Source organism: Salmo trutta, chromosome 4, assembly GCF_901001165.1.
Source record: "Salmo trutta chromosome 4, fSalTru1.1, whole genome shotgun sequence".
Classification (NCBI taxonomy): domain Eukaryota; kingdom Metazoa; phylum Chordata; class Actinopteri; order Salmoniformes; family Salmonidae; genus Salmo; species Salmo trutta.
The window spans coordinates 58,683,909-58,700,831 of record NC_042960.1 but is presented as its reverse complement, the minus strand read 5'-3'; the positions used below and the strand labels follow the sequence as shown (position 1 = coordinate 58,700,831).

The window sequence follows — 16,923 nt, the reverse complement described above, 5'->3', positions numbered from 1 at the left end:
AAATAAATCAAGGATCACAGTATAAAACAAAAGTGACCATCTCTTGTTAAGACCAAACGTAAGAGAGGGAACAATGGCTAAGCATGGTCTTAAACTTGCATGACTGGCATGTCTGGCCCCGTGAACACTATGTACTGGTAAGTACAACACAACAAATGAACAGCATAACTCATAACACACAGCTGTCTCTGTGGGTTGCTACAGTATATTGAGTAGAACGTCATTAGATATAGTCTCAAATATTTTGTAATATTTTTTATGATTCCAAGAATATGGCGTGGACGGGATACACAGCACAGTGAATATTGTGATGTAGGCTGTGGCCTGCGGAATTCGTAGATATATATAAATCAGATGAGGTTATAATGACAGTGGCCATGCCTTACCAGTCAGTGTAATTGATGATCTGCGAGGGGAGGGGGTAACTGCTGAATCTTCCCAGATTGCTCCCACCAACGGTGCTGGCAGGTAGGATTTAGTTTCTCCCTGTCTCTGGCCCACACTCCAGTACAGTAGGTGGCGGTAATGCACCGTAACATTGGATGCCAACCGCCGATAAACCCACCGAAGAAGAAGTTAAGCACAAGGACAAGAGGCCGATCCTTTGCGTTGCGATGGGATTGGTGGGAGCAATCAGCAGTTACCCCCTCCCCTCGCAGATCATCAATTACACTGACTGGTAAGGCATGGCCACTGTCATTATAACCTCATCTGATTTATATATATCTACGAATTCCGCAGGCCACAGCCTACATCGCAATATTCACTGTGCTGTGTATCCCGTCCACGCCATATTCTTGTCACCTCTGAACCAGACTGTAGGCGCCTAGAAAGACTTCCGCCACATTGCATATCGGACATCTGTGTTTGCGAAAGTAACTGTTAGCTAGTTATAGAAAGGTGGGTTAGATATACTTGTCACTTGTTTACACTTTCCTCGAGTATTCGAGGTGAGTAAATATGTTATGTGTAGTTTGTCTCACAATGTTTACTACAGTATCCAATACCTTTTACTTAGTTTAGCGGACATTCAGTCGAGTTCGACCCGATGCCATTAGTCTAAATGTGCTTATGGACATTTTGCCGATGAGAATGCTGTGCCGATAGGCCTGTTGACGATATAGATGTATCGTTTTGATAAGGTTTTAGTGCTCATTACACATCCGAAAATCCATGTATATCATTTTAGTGTGTTTTGGCTCCCATCGTGCAATTGAAATTGTAATAGCTAACGTTATCTCTCCATGTTGTCTGCCGGTAGTGTTGGCTTGCTAGATTATTGTTTAGTGTCCTTTAGGTTTCTCCTCTGAGAAACTAGCCTACTGTAGGTTACATACTCAAAAAGTGCAGTCTACCAATGTCATAGCCCTCAGGGGTGAGGTGGCTGTCTATAAGCCTGTGTAATTGTCTAATCTATCAATCAAACCTTTTTGAAAGATCATGTAATGTGGTTAAGGTGTCTTGCAGAAATCAGACGAATTATTTAATGGGTGACAGAGTATTCAATCAGCATTGCAAGTACAACCATCGTGTGTGTGTGTGGCTGTCGTTCAAATCTTCTAGCCTTTCCGAACTAAACCAGGCGATTCCGCTGGCTGTTGTGTAACCTGCCTCCTAGCAGACTAAACCAGACATTTTACATGGCCTCTGTTTGAAGGTCGCCTCTATTTGGATGCAGTGAATGTCATACTTTGTCTGATACATTTTGTCAGATAATTATCAGTGAATTGTTGACTGGCTCATCCCTCTCACTCTTGTCTAAAGCAGTGGGGTATAGCCATGTTGCGACTCCTAAGACACCAGGCTAGACACCAGGCTAGAGGGACGAGGAGCTGCCTCTGTGGCCAGCGGCGCTATGAGCATCACAAGAGCGTCATGGCCATCCGGCGTGAGGACATCAACGTGTGGGAGAGACGGGCGCCCCTGGCTCCGCGCCACGTTAAAGAGATCGTCCATGCTGGCCACAAGGTCCTCGTCCAGCCTTCCAACCGAAGAGCCATCCACGAGAATGTGAGTGATCACTGTTGTTGGGTAAAACATGCACACAGCCAATGGCTGGAGATCACTGCCGTTAAATACACATGCACACAGCCAATGGCTGGAGATCACTGCCGTTAAATACACATGCACACAGCCAATGGCTGGAGATCACTGCCGTTAAATACACATGCACACAGCCAATGGCTGGAGATCACTACCGTTAAATACACATCCACACAGCCAATGGCTGGAGATCACTGCCGTTAAATACACATCCACACAGCCAATGGCTGGAGATCACTGCCGTTAAATACACATGCACACAGCCAATGGCTGGAGATCACTGCCGTTAAATACACATGCACACAGCCAATGGCTGGAGATCACTGCCGTTAAATACACATCCACACACCCAATGGCTGGAGATCACTGCCGTTAAATACACATGCACACAGCCAATGGCTGGAGATCAAAGGAGGCCTATGTTCAGCAAAAATAGGAGAAAAAAACTGCACAATGTGATCTGTAAATGAGGTTTATGTCATGTGTCTCTGTTTACTATAGGAGGACCTCCCCAATGTCTAGTAAACAACATGTAACATATTATTGTTAGAAATTAAGACTTTATCAAAGGACTGCTGTATGAACTTTTACGCAACTGAATAAAACAAAACAGTGTATTGAATGACAAATGTAATAATTTGGTTAGGAGTTGGCAACTGGCATTGGAAAGGTCTTCTGAACTAGCTTCTAAATGATTTTGACCTTTTTGTATGTTTCATTTCAGTATTATGAGAAAGCGGGGGCCATCATTTCCGAGGACATTTCCGAGGCCTCGTTGATCATTGGCGTCAAGAGGCCTCCGGAGGAGAAACTTTATCCCAGAAAGACCTACGCCTTCTTCTCTCACACCATCAAAGCACAGGAAGCTAACATGGGACTACTGGATGACCTGGTCAAAAAGGCAAGGCCGTTGTTGCTCTATCGAAGTACGACCTTAAACTAAGAGTCAGACAGTCGTTCTGGGTCACTGGGTATTGTTCCCTAGCCTAAACAAAAAGCATGTTCACATTATGGGTTGGATGCACCTGCTGTGCCTCATCCATTCATAGTGATGGGGGGGGCATTTATGCAGTTACATATCGGGATATTATTTTTGACGACATCTTATGGTTTTGAAAATATTGCAATATTATTTTTGCGCTTGTTGTCTGTACCTGCACCAAAACTTCCTTTTTTATAGCTTGTTCTCCATCTATTTTTATAAATAGGGAGCCAATTTGTTTTCAGCACTTTTTTATTTCCATGACTGATCAAAACATGTTTCTCTTGTCCCTCTGCAGTAGACATTTGGTGAGCAATATGTTTGGAACATCGAATCGCAATAAAATCACAGTATCGAAACGCAATACGTATCGTATTGGCACCTAAGTATGGTGATCGTATAGTGAGGTCCCTGGCAATTCCCAGCACTAGTTCATTCACATCCTCTGGTCTTTCTAGGAAGTGCGTCTCATCGACTACGAGAAGATGGTCGACGCCAATGGCTTCCGTATCGTGGCATTCGGACAGTGGGCTGGCGTTGCAGGTATACTTTTGTCCTGACAGTCAGTCACCCAATGTGTTTCTAATTCCACAGATAGTGTAAAACACCTCAATTTCTTTGGCCTCATGCTTTTGCGTTGTTTACACACCAAACCTGATCTCAGAGATTATTAACTCTTTAGGTTCCACGAGTCTGTACTGATCTAGGTAAATCTACATTTTGAATTGTTGTATATCTGTCCTCAGAAAAGGATAAGGATTGTAAAGGATAAAATATAAACACTATCTGAATTGACTAATTTTTCCAGTACGTATCCATATTTTCAAATGCCCTTTTGTCCAACATCCATTATCAAAGCGGTGTTCCTACTTTGTTTCCCTTTTCCTATGTTCTTCCTTACAGGAATGATCAATATTTTGCATGGTTTGGGACTTCGTTTTCTGGCGTTGGGACACCACACTCCTTTTATGGTAAGGATTTGACCCAGTGGATTCCATGTAATTTCAATGCTTCCTCCACTGGACCTCTGACATCACTTCCTGTGTCACAGCACATCGGTATGGCCCACAACTACAGGAATGTCAGCCAGGCCATCCAGGCAGTGAGGGATTGTGGGTACGAGATCTCCATGGGCCTCATGCCCAAGTCCATCGGCCCAGTGACGTTTGTCTTCACCGGCACAGGCAACGTCTCCAAGGTAGGTAGACCTAGTGTAACCCAAGACTATGACTAAACCATCACCAAACACAACCTGTTCATAAAGTAGATAAAGGTGTTAGGAAGGTCAGTGATAAGTGAATTCTACAACATGGGAATGCATACCTTCTCTTCAACTACTACTTTCTCCTATAATGTAGGGTGCACAAGATATCATCAATGAGCTTCCTGTAGAATACGTGGAGCCTCATGAGCTAAAAGACGTGTCTCAAACTGGAGGTACTACATCCCCATTTCTGATTGGGTTGCATTTGCATATTCTATATTTAATGCATATAATATACATGAAAGGATATGTATTATCATATTAATGTATGTGTTCTGTTTAATGTTCACCGTGTGACACTGCTATCTCCGTCTCTCTGGTTTCAGACATGTCCAGAGTGTACGCCACCGTTCTGAGTCGTCACCACCACCTGATGAGGAAGAGTGACGGTGTTTATGACCCCCTGGAGTACGAGTATCACCCGGAACTGTACACATCGCACTTCAGAACCAGCGTGAGTCTGCTTCTGCCTTTCCCTCTGTCGCAACCAGTTCAGTAAGTTCACCTGTTCCTGCTGCTCAGCCAGGAGCTGCGAGCCCTTTGACACAGCCACACTGCTCTGTCCTCTGAAGCCCGAGCTGATTGGCTCACTAAGCACTCGTAGGGGAAAAGGGAGGGGGGGTGTCATGTGGGGCCAGCATTTTCTCCTATTGCAAAAACACAGGCTATAGTGGCTTACAGTCTGTCAGTGGGTAACCACCCTGTACAAGCTGAGATGTCAAATGTGATTATGTAGATGGTAGGTTGTGGAACTGGGTTTGTGGATGTCTTGTCAATATGTTTTGCAGATATGTGGAAGACTAGTTGTCAGTGGTGGTAGAATTGGTTTAGGTTGATGTGGCCGTGGTAGCAGCAGCGGCAACAGCCATAGCGGCGGCGGCCATAGTGGTAGCGGCGGCAACAGCCATAGCGGCGGCGGCCATAGTGGTAGCGGCGGCAACAGCCATAGCGGCGGCGGCCATAGTGGTAGCGGCGGCAACAGCCATAGCGGCGGCGGCCATAGTGGTAGCGGCGGCAACAGCCATAGCGGCGGCCATAGTGGTAGCGGCGGCAACAGCCATAGCGGCGGCGGCCATAGTGGTAGCGGCGGCAACAGCCATAGCGGCGGCGGCCATAGTGGTAGCGGCGGCAACAGCCATAGCGGCGGCGGCCATAGTGGTAGCGGCGGCAACAGCCATAGCGGCGGCGGCCATAGTGGTAGCGGCGGCGGCGGCCATAGTGGTAGTGGCGGCAACAGCCATAGCGGCGGCGGCCATAGTGGTAGCGGCGGCAACAGCCATAGCGGCGGCGGCCATAGTGGTAGCAGCGGCGGCAACAGCCATAGCGGCGGCGGCCATAGTGGTAGCAGCGGCGGCAACAGCCATAGCGGCGGCGGCCATAGTGGTAGCGGCAACAGCCATAGCGGCGGCGGCCATAGTGGTAGCGGCAACAGCCATAGCGGCGGCGGCCATAGTGGTAGCGGCAACAGCCATAGCGGCGGCGGCCATAGTGGTAGCGGCGGCGGCAACAGCCATAGCGGCGGCGGCCATAGTGGTAGCGGCGGCGGCAACAGCCATAGCGGCGGCGGCCATAGTGGTAGCGGCGGCGGCAACAGCCATAGCGGCGGCGGCCATAGTGGTAGCGGCGGCGGCAACAGCCATAGCGGCGGCGGCCATAGTGGTAGCGGCGGCGGCAACAGCCATAGCGGCGGCGGCCATAGTGGTAGCGGCGGCGGCAACAGCCATAGCGGCGGCGGCCATAGTGGTAGCGGCGGCGGCAACAGCCATAGCGGCGGCGGCCATAGTGGTAGCAGCGGCGGCAACAGCCATAGCGGCGGCGGCCATAGTGGTAGCGGCGGCAGTGTGGGAGAAGTAGTGGAAACGATTACATTGCCAATGACTCTGCCTGCTTTTTGTCCTCCCGGCCTCAGGTGGCACCCTACACCACGTGCCTGATCAACGGCATCTACTGGGACCCCCAGACACCGCGGCTCCTCAGGCGGCTGGACGCCCAGAGGCTCCTGAGGCACGTCAAGCCCTCCGCTGCCGCTACGGAGGGATGGCCAGAGCTACCACACAAGTAAGTTCCAGGTAATCAGCTGAGCAATTGGATTTGCGATAAGGACTGGGACTATCGCAGTCAGAAGCCCACTATAGGTGTTTACGGTCAAAAGTCAATGCTTATCTTCAATAATGTTTATGTTCTACGGGAGCTCAACCAAAGAGTGTGGAGTCCAGTCACTGTGACCCAACTGGCCGATTAACACTCTGATATGGACTCTGATATGGACTCTGATATGGACTCTGATATGGACTCTGATATGGACTCTATCTCTTTTCTTATCTTCCCTCATTACTTCCTGTCTTTTTCCTCAGGCTCCTGGCGATCTGTGACATATCTGCCGACATGGGCGGCTCTATTGAGTTCATGACTGAGTGCACCACCATCGATAAGCCCTTCTGCATGTATGATGCGGACCAGCACATAGACCACGACAGGTACAGACCAGAACGAACTCTCATTGAAACCACAAAGTTAAAGGCCGACTGCGGTACATTTTATAGTGAAGGGGAAAATGCCAACCTTTGTGTGAATAGAATCTTTTTTTGAAGACAATCGTGGTACAAATAATTGCTTCTGATACACCAGATGTATGTCCTTGAATATTATATATGTATGTATGTATGTATGTATGTATGTATGTATGTATGTATGTATGTATGTATGTATGTATGTATATATATATATGTATATATGTATATATGTATATGGCAGCCTGTAGTACCCCGGTCAGCCTTCAGTTTGTTACTCAGTAAGATGGGGCAGCACTGAGCTAGCCTGCAACAGCCCTTCCTGGAGTAGCTCAAACTGCATGTCAGGTCTCCATGAAACGCCACCTTTACAGACTTCATTTGGCTTCATTGCACTATTGAGTCTTCACATAGGAATTCATGTCCTGTGATCGATGGCATTGTCCCTTCATATACAGTCGTTGTTACAAACACCCATACATGACGTACTCCCACCAGGCCTTGCATATTATCTGCTCTTCTTTGATTGTGTCTTTGTCTTTCCAGTGTGGAGGGCACAGGTATCCTCATGTGTTCTATTGATAACCTTCCTGCCCAGCTCCCCATTGAAGCCACTGAGTATTTTGGAGACCGCCTCTTTCCCTACATTTGGGAGATGGTAAGACCAGCTGCTGGGGTAAGGTGCACTGCTCCGTTTGTTTGTTTGGGCAGAGGGTTGTCTAAGTGTGGAATGCAGCCATACAAGCACACAACAAAATCTCAGGTTAAGTTTGTCCGTTCCAGCTTACCGCACTGTAGCTGCCACTGATTACTGTACTGTGGTTCTCACCCTGTAGCTGCCACTGATTACTGTACTGTGGTTCTCACCCTGTAGCTGCCACTGATTACTGTACTGTGTTTCTCACCCTGTAGCTGCCACTGATTACTGTACTGTGGTTCTCACCCTGTAGCTGCCACTGCTTGCCAGTGATGGCAGCTTATGGGGAATTCTGTTCTTTGCAGAATTAACAAGTACTTCTCGGTTCTGTCTTCCTCAGCTGCCCTCCGATGCCACCAGACCCCTTGAAGAAGAGGACTTCTCACCTCAAGTTAGGGACGTGAGTATCACATACACAGGCATCCCTCTTAATCATTTTTTCATCATGAACGAAAAGGCTATGGACTTGAAACCTAGATGCAGCTTTACATGAAACTAGTTATGAAATGATTTGCTACTGCTATGCGATAATAGCTAACCAAGATCTTGTTGGCTGCATTGTGTGTTTTATGTTGATTTCAGGAGAGTTTACAATCTCTATACATGCTTTTTTTATTTGACTTTTGGACTACAGTTGTCATGTGACGTGCTGTAGTAGAGCAATAGACAGTGACTTGTTTTGTCAGACATTTTATTTTTGTCAGTTATGGCATATTTGTCCATTTTTTTTATTTATTTTGAAAGATATTGGAATTTTTTGTTTTATGTTAATCTTTCCTCCATTGAAGGCTGTGATAACGTCGGAAGGAAAGCTTACCCCAAAGTTTGAATACATTGAAGAACTTCGTGAACGAAGGTAAGATTACATGTCAATATATCTAGTGGTTTGAGAATGGCTTTCTTGTTTAAATGTCTTTTGTGTTTTCAGGATGATTTTAAGTGTGACTGTTATAACAAAACAGATTTTACTGTTGAAGTCCTTGAGATTTGAATGTGCTTTTCTTTAATGTTATAACAATTAAACGGCATTTATGTTATCTATATAATAACTGATCTGAGAATGCATTTTCTGCTAGTTTGGTAAGCTTCATGTTGTTGGCTTTGTGTTTTCCAATAAATACATCTGAAATTGCTTTGGTAAATATGCCTGTCACATCATGGAAGTAATGATGCCAATCTAAGAAAGACATCTCTAAAGATTCCTTTACAGGTAAAACATTCAGTAGGTGTCAAATTTGACATCCGCTACAAACTGTAGTCTACGACTTATCATTAGCATTAGCATAGCATACCTAGTGAGCAGCATAGTAGACACATTATAGTGATAGACGACATGTGCTTAATAGCTGCTTATTTGTAGCTTTTCCCCTCCCTCATTGTCGAGCTCAGGCTTTATGGTATAATGTCCTCCACCCAGCAGGAGAAGCTCTATCTTGCCACAGACTCGGGGCATTTCGCTACAGGTCATCAGGTGCCGTCTGCCGGAGTTTCCACTAACCCTCACCTTGTTGTGCCGTCCCTGCGCAGTGTGCTCACGGTGTACTGGTGTGTGCCAGTCTACCCCGCCCTAACACCCTGCATGGTTAACGTGCCATCGCTGCTGCCGCCACTTCTACTGAGACGCAGGAGTTCTCTCTCACTGAGGGGCTCTTTCGTGGGTAGACAAGTCTTTTCTCGTTCTAAAACACCACCACCCTCCCATCTCAGTGTCCTGTCCCTTCATTTTGGCATGCAAACAAGAAAATCATCCATTTTCCGTTCATTGTTCCCTCTGTTGCGAAATTTGAAAATCTTCCACCATCAATCATAATAACTTCAATTTTTTTAACCAAAATATTTGTTTACTAATCAAATATAAACTTGCATGCAAAACGAGGACTCTTATCTCCCTTGTTCTTTTCACATAGACTTTGCTTTCTTAAACATTGTAGCTCTTTCCTTCAGAAGCTTTCTTAGACTACTGCATTCATGTATTGTGCCCTTTTCAAGGTTTTCTTAACGAGTAGCTAGAGAAAGATGGTTTGCTCTGGTCTGAGAATATGTTCTTGGTTTATCTTCACACTGACATACTTTAACCTTCATCTGTTTGACGCTGACTGAACCATGACCCAGATGAGCACTTTGTGTTCAAAATGATCACTCAAAGGCCACCACGTTCAAGCCTCTTCAAGCATGGTCAATCCTGGAGAGGGAGAGGGGGAGAGAGGGAGAGAGGGGGGGAGAGAGAGAACAGCTAGAAATGGTGGCAATCCCTTCTTCATAACGATGATACTAAGAGCAAGGCTTCCGTTTCATACCGTTTTTGAGTGGTTTTTGGTTGATGAGTTGACCTTAGTTTCACCTCTCTAGACAAGCCATGTCTCAGGATCTTAAGTCTTCAAATCCCTCTGATTGGGTATTGCTCTTAAGATATGTAAACTTGAGGCAAATAGGCTCCTGAGGGGAATCCCCTGTCTATTTTTTTTAATTAGAGGCCACCCCCTCCATTGTCAGTGGATGGCTTGCCGGACCTCATGCCGGCTCTGCGTACTCTTGTGCACATGTACAGTGTCACGTCCAATTGGGCTGAGGCTGCCGATGGGATCCTGCCAACTCCCTGGGGATTCTGTGGGGGGGGGGGGGGAGAGAGGGTGCTGCTGATTCTGCAGGTCACTGTATGATAGAAGAGGCTGCCATGGTGACCTTCGGACTGTATGGTGGCCAGTATTGGAATCATCCGGTTTTAATTTAAATTTCATGTCTGTTTGAATCACATTTTGCTGATCACCCTGTTTTTTTAAAAATGTAAATACATTTCATTGATTGAATCCCATTTTAGTTTTGATTTAATATACTTCATCACAGTGCATCAGCTTGGGTTTTTACAAAAAATCTTAGTCTTTCATTTCTAGTGTGTGATGTGGGTGGTGATGTGGGTGGGGGAACTCCCTCCTGTAATATTTTGTCACCCCCATTGGTTGTTAAGTAGCAATTTCTTACGAGGATGCACTTAACTGTGGACGTTTTTATATTAAATACATTTTATTGCCCACCCACATCCCCACCTCTGCTTGGTAAGCAAATCACAAGATTGTATTCAGCTAATCATTATGCGTGTGTGAGAAAGAAACTGTGTCTGTGACGACTTTATTCTGTGCTCAGTGAGCAAGCCAAGATCATGAAGAGGAGTGGAATGAAGCGAGTGCTTCTATTGGGTTCAGGTTACGTGTCGGGCCCTGTCATTGAGTACCTCACCCGGGACCCAGGGACTCAAATCACTGTTGGTAAGGCTCTGAAAAGGAAATGTTGCACTATTCCCACTATATTCACAAATACCCAGCTGATGATGAAATCATTATTTAAATGTTTAACTGGATGCAATCTATTGGTTGCACATCTCCAATTACTTAATGAAATGTAAGGGGTGCCTCAGGGCTCAAGCCCTGGCCCATTTTTCTGTTTTAAATTTCACTCATCTTTCACCCCTGCCATCTCTCTCACAGCTGTTATCCATGTGTTCTTGTGTTTTAGCATCAGTGTTGTTGACCCAGGCAGAGGAGCTGGCAGGGAAATACCCCAACACGATCCCTGTCATGCTGGATGTCACCAGTCAAGAGGGCCATCTGGAGTCCCTGGTCAAAGACCATGACCTAGTCATTAGGTACACACACACACACACACACACACACACCTGAGGTGAATGTGCGGTGAGTGTGTCATTGTCACATGTGCTGTTTATGCCCTCAGTATGCTACCGTATGGGTATCATCCTGTGATCGCCAAACACTGCATCAACAAGAAGGTAAACATGGTGACAGCCAGCTACCTGAGTCCAGCCATGAAGGAACTGCAACAGAGGTAGGAGAGCAGTGCATGGGGAGAAGAGGAGATTCCTCTGGGTTTTAAAGTATGAGCGAGAGGGGTGGGGTTAGGGGAAAACATCTATGTAGATATGAGGAGATATGGGAGATTTAATGGTAAAATGTGTTTTATCTTGTGTCTTAATGCTTTAAAATGTGTCTTAATGCTAACCTTGGGCTATTTGATACACAGTTGAATGTAAACTACAGGCAGGCAGGCACCAAGACACTTGACCTAATTACTTGGCATGGCATTAGCCCGGATAAGCTAGTAGTCAAGTGTATTGGCTCCACGTGGGGCTGGTGTGGCTGAGTGGGTTTTTCTGTGTTTCCTTCCAGTGCTGAGGAAGCTGGCATCACCATAGTGAATGAGATGGGCCTGGACCCTGGCATCGACCATATGCTGGCTATGGAGTGCATCGACCAAGCCAAGGCGGACGGCTGCACTGTAAGTGAAACATGTGAGGAAGCTTGTGACAGAATCTATACATTTGAGTGATTTGTGATTTTGAGAGGAAGTGTTTGGGTGACTGTGGGGCTGTACATAATGATTGATTGAGCGTATGTCGAAGAGATGACTGGCATCTTGTCAGTTTCCTTGGCAGCATTATTGATTGCATGCCCAGCAGATTGAAACAGTGTGTCTTTGATTTGTACATTTCTTGATGTAAATGATGTTTTAAAGCCATTTACGTGTGTCTCCTTAGATTGAGTCATACAGTTCATTCTGTGGTGGACTCCCTGCACCAGAATGCTCAGACAATCCTCTGCGCTACAAATTCAGCTGGAGTCCATATGGAGTCCTCCTCAATACCATCAGCCCTGCCATCTTCCTCAAGGACAACAAGGTACAGTGGCCATCTAGCATCAGCATATCCTCCCCAAATACTTAACCTGAACCATAAAGGCGGGTGATGCAAGCTGACCTTAGGATGAAGTTACCCCGGAACACTGATCTATGTTCCCAGGTGGTGAGCATCCCAGCGGGCGGCACTCTGATGGAATCCACGGCTCCCATGGACTTCCTGCCCGGCTTTAACCTGGAGGGCTTCCCCAACCGTGACAGCACCAAATACTCTGAACAGTACGGCATCGAGTCAGCCCACACACTCATCAGAGGAACACTCCGCTTCAAGGTAGGTACTGCCACTGACCTCTACAACAATGTAGTTCTAATTGGTTGGCGCATGGTGCTGCTAACAACATTGGGGTTCTGTGTCTTGTCCACCAGGGTTTCTCCGAGGCCATGAGTGGCTTTGTGAAGCTGGGTCTGATCAACACTGACCCCTGCCCCATGCTGAAGCACACCTCCGCTCCTGTCTCCTGGGTAAGAATCCTGCTTATAACAACTTTATTACCCGCTCATGCCTCTTGGGCGGTTCTTTACCCATATTCTGTCTTTTCCCTGTACAACAGAAAGAGCTGCTGTGTAACCAGATTGGCCTGCCCCCCTCCACCTCTGAGAAGGCCTTCGAGGGAGCTGTTTACGACCACATCGGCCAAGACCCCTTCAAAATGGAGACACTCAAATGGTAAGGCCCTTGTCCTAACCATAGCCATACACTGCATATGCATGAAATCCACATTGTCACACATCCCCTACCGCCCAGGTGTACTACACATCCCCTACCGCCCAGGTGTACTACACATCCCCTACCCCCCAGGTGTACTACACATCCCCGAGGTACTACACATCCCCTAGGTACTACACATCCCCTACCCCCCAGGTGTACTACACATCCCCTACCCCCCAGGTGTACTACACATCCCCTACCCCCCAGGTGTACTACACATCCCCCTACCCCCCAGGTGTACTACACATCCCCCTACCCCCCAGGTGTACTACACATCCCCCTACCCCCCAGGTGTACTACACATCCCCCTACCCCCCAGGTGTACTACACATCCCCCTACCCCCCAGGTGTACTACACATCCCCCTACCCCCCAGGTGTACTACACATCCCCCTACCCCCCAGGTGTATTACACATCCCCCTACCCCCCAGGTGTACTCCACATCCCCTACCCCCCAAGTGTACTACACATCCCCTACCCCCCAGGTGTACTACACCACCCCCCCCCCCCCCCAGGGGAGTTGGTCCCCCCATTGCTGCTATAACAGCCTCCACTCTTCTGGGAAGGCTTTCCACTAGATGTTGGAACATTGCTGCCGGGACTTGCTTCCATTCAGCCACGAGCATAGTGAGGCCGGGCACTGATGCTGGGCGTTTAGGCCTGGCTCACAGTCGGCGTTCCAATTTATCCCCAAGGTGTTCGATGGGGTTGAGGTCAGCGCTCTGTACAGGCCAGTAAATTTCTTACACACCGATCTCGACAAACCATTTCTGTATGGACCTCGCTTTGTGCACGGGACATTGTCATGCTGAAACAGGAAAGGGCCTTCCCAAACTGTTACCACACAGTTGGGAGCACAGAATCGTCTAGAATGTCAGTGTATGCTGTAGCATTAAGATTTCCCTTCAATTGGTACGAAAGGGCCTAGCCCAAACTATGAAAAACAGCCCCAGACCAGTAGTCCTCCACCAAACTTTACAGTTGGCGCTATGCATTGGGGCAGGTAACGTTCTCCATTCATCACTCCAGAGAACGCGTTTCCACTGATCCAGAGTCCAATGGTGGTGCGCTTTACTCCACTCCAGCCAACACCTGGCAATACGCATGGTAATCTTAGGCTTGTGCGGCTGCTCGGCCATGGAAACCCATTTCATGAAGCTCCCGACGAACAGTTATTGTGCTGACGTTGCTTCCAGGGGCAATTTGGAACTCGGTAGTGAGTGTTGCAGACGATTTGTTACCAGCTATTCGCTTCAGCACTCGCCGATCCCATTCTGTGAGCTTGTGTGGCCTACCACTTCGCGGCTGAGCCGTTGTTGCTCCACATCCCTTACCCCTCTAGATACTTACAGTTGAAGTCGGAAGTTTACATACACCTTAGCCAAATACATTTAAACTGAGTTTTTCACAATTCTTGAAACTTGATTCTAGTAAAAATTCCCTGTCTTAGGTCAGTTAGGATCACCACTTTATTTTAAGAATGTGAAATGTCAGAGTAATAGTAGAGAAGGATTTATTTCTGCTTTTATTTATTTCATCACATTCCCAGTGAGTCAGATATTTACAAACACTCAATTAGTATTTGGTAGCATTGCCTTTTAAATTGTTTAACTTGGGTCAAACATTTCGGGTAGCCTTCCACAAGCTTCCCACAATAAGTTGGGTGAATTTTGGGCCATTCCTCCTGACAGAGCTGGTGTAACTGAGTCAGGTTTGAAGGCCTCCTTGCTCACATATGCTTTTTCAGTTCTGCCCACAAATTGTCTGTAGGATTGAGGTCAGGGCTTTGTGATGGCCACTCCAATACCTTGACATTGTTGTCCTTAAGCCATTTTGCCACAACTTTGGAAGTATGCTTGGGGTCATTGTCCATTTGGAAGACCCATTTGCGACCAAGCTTTAACTTCCTGACTGTCTTGCGATATTTCTACATAATTTTCCTGCCTCATGATGCCATCTATTTTATGAAGTCCACCAGTCCCTCCTGCAGCAAGGCACCCCCACATGATGCTGCCACCCCTGTGCTTCACGGTTGGGATGGTGTTCTTCGGCTTGCAAGCATCCCCCTTTTTCGTCCAAACATAACACTGGTCATTATGGCCAAACAGTTCCATTTTTGTTTCATCAGACCGGAGAACATTTCTCCAAAAAGTACTATCTTTGTCCCCATGTGCAGTTGCAAACCGTAGTCTGGCTTTTTTTTATGGTGGTTTTGGAGCAGTGGCTTCCTTGCTTGGCGGCCTTTCAGGTTATGGCTATAGGACTCATTTTACTGTGGATATAGATACTTTTGTACCTGTTTCTTCCAGCATCTTCACAAGGTCCTTTGCTGTTGTTCTGGGATTGATTTGCACTTTTCGCACCAAAGTATGTTAATCTCTAGAAGACCGTACGTGTCTCCTTCCTGAGCAGTATGACGGCTGCGTGGTCTCATGGTGTTTATACTTGCGTACTATTGTTTGTACAGATGAACGTGGTACCTATCAGCCCCTAGTCACCAAGATACTACACATCCCTTATTCCCCCCTAGATACTTATCAGCCCCTAGATACTTCATGTAGATATAGGATTCGATAAGCATATGGGTATAGCCTTACTGCCTGATAGGTTAGTTGCATGGACTTTGTACTCATATCTTTGCCATATAGTTCTTAATTGTGTGTGTGTGTGTTCAGGTTTGGGATGCTGAGTAAGGAGGCTGTTCCCCATGCAGAGACTGTACTGGCTTCACTGGCTAAGCACCTGGAGGCCAGGCTCTCCTTTGGTAAGAGAAGAAATCTCTTCATCTTCAGAAAATGGCAGTAGAGATTTTATTTTAAGTATAACCCTCTTTCTCCTTCTCGGTCCCTCTGTGTCCTTTATCCTCTCCTTCAGATAAAGGAGAGCGGGACCTGATTATCATGAGGAACGACGTGGGCCTGCGCCACTCCACAGGCGAGCTGGAGACCAAGCACATCAGCCTGGTGGTCTACGGAGACGCCAACGGCTACTCTGCCATGGCCAAGACCGTGGGCTACCCTGCAGCCATCGCTGCTCGCATGGTGCTGGACGGTCAGTAGTGTAGCCTTGAGTTCTTATTGCATGTGTCATGCCTGAGTTGTTGATTAGGCTTTACGGAGTATGACACACTTATTCCACTACCAGAGAACCTATCATTTTGCAAAAGATGAATGTACAACCCTAACGTGTGAACTGACTTTCAATCTGCAGGAGAAATCCGTACGAAGGGACTGGTGGTGCCAATGACTAAGGACATCTATGGACCGGCACTGAAGAGACTGCAGGAGGAGGGCCTCAAGTTCACCTCGAAAAGCACCATCCAAGAGTAGTAACGCATGAGTCATCGGCAGTGTCCCAATAGTGTTACTGATCCAAAAAAAGACCCCACATTTTTTATTCTTCATTTCAATTCTTTCAGAACAGTGTTAAAGTTGCGTCAATTCAATTCTGGTATCAGAACAAAATAGTCAGCACATAGTAACTTCTGATTTATTTGTACTTTAATTAATGCAAACACGTGTGTGTGTGTGTGTGGTAAATGGGTGGTTCGTATACGGTCTCTCTGTGACACGTCGCAGGGCAGACAGAAGAAGAGAGCGACACATCCTATTGTTCTCTCTTATATACTGTGATAGTTCCCGCTCAATGCTGGCCTGTCAGAGGGAGGAGGAGCGTGGTTTAAACTTGCTCCTCCTATCGTCGGCGTGCAGGCTGGTCCCAGCCTCGTGACGCACTTCCTGTCTCCGGGTGTAGTTCTTCTTGTCTTCAGCAGTTGATTTATCCGTAGTTCATATACTTAATATTGTAGCATAGCTTCCCCAGTATATTATATAAGCAAACAAATAGCCAGTTCAACCCTAACAACAGTGCAGATAAAGGGAAGGAGATGAGGAAAGGAAGCTATTTTAGTCGTAACGCGACGCCATGTGATAGACAGGAAATACAGCCGATACGTGGCTGGGTACCAGGCCACAGAGAAACGGGATGCATCTCAATAGTCTCAAGTTACTTTCT

At 46.9% G+C, this 16,923-nt stretch overlaps 1 protein-coding gene across 7 annotated transcripts; it reads left to right on the top strand.

Annotated features, from left to right (window-relative positions):
- The first annotated feature begins 549 nt into the window (after positions 1-549).
- On the top strand, positions 550-16,289 carry aass (aminoadipate-semialdehyde synthase). Of its 7 annotated transcripts, none has more exons than XM_029751527.1 (25): positions 550-679; positions 1,765-2,010; positions 2,768-2,944; positions 3,484-3,568; positions 3,929-3,996; positions 4,077-4,223; positions 4,384-4,462; positions 4,616-4,743; positions 6,199-6,347; positions 6,644-6,766; positions 7,346-7,457; positions 7,837-7,896; positions 8,285-8,352; positions 8,914-8,967; positions 10,638-10,759; positions 11,007-11,136; positions 11,223-11,333; positions 11,675-11,783; positions 12,043-12,183; positions 12,304-12,471; positions 12,567-12,662; positions 12,752-12,867; positions 15,585-15,673; positions 15,784-15,960; positions 16,120-16,289. In XM_029751527.1, the coding sequence occupies exons 2-25, from the start codon at positions 1,780-1,782 to the stop codon at positions 16,236-16,238; spliced, it is 2,859 nt and encodes a 952-aa protein (XP_029607387.1). In that variant the 5' UTR covers positions 550-679; positions 1,765-1,779; the 3' UTR covers positions 16,239-16,289. The 7 variants fall into 7 exon arrangements, with proteins under 7 accessions (XP_029607387.1, XP_029607389.1, XP_029607385.1 ...); XM_029751529.1 differs by having other exon boundaries at positions 610-679; positions 1,768-2,010; XM_029751525.1 differs by lacking the exon at positions 550-679 and adding an exon at positions 790-950 and having other exon boundaries at positions 1,768-2,010.
- Positions 16,290-16,923: the final 634 nt, after the last annotated feature.

What these genes read in the sequence shown, in the direction of transcription:
- aass (XM_029751527.1), top strand. Translation starts at nt 1,780, where the DNA reads ATGTTGCGACTCCTAAGACACCAGGCTAGACACCAGGCTAGAGGGACG. An exon ending in GCACAGGCAACGTCTCCAAG is followed by an intron (nt 4,224 to 4,383) that starts GTAGGTAGACCT and finishes CCTATAATGTAG; the next exon opens with GGTGCACAAGATATCATCAA. An exon ending in CCAAGGCGGACGGCTGCACT is followed by an intron (nt 11,784 to 12,042) that starts GTAAGTGAAACA and finishes GTGTCTCCTTAG; the next exon opens with ATTGAGTCATACAGTTCATT.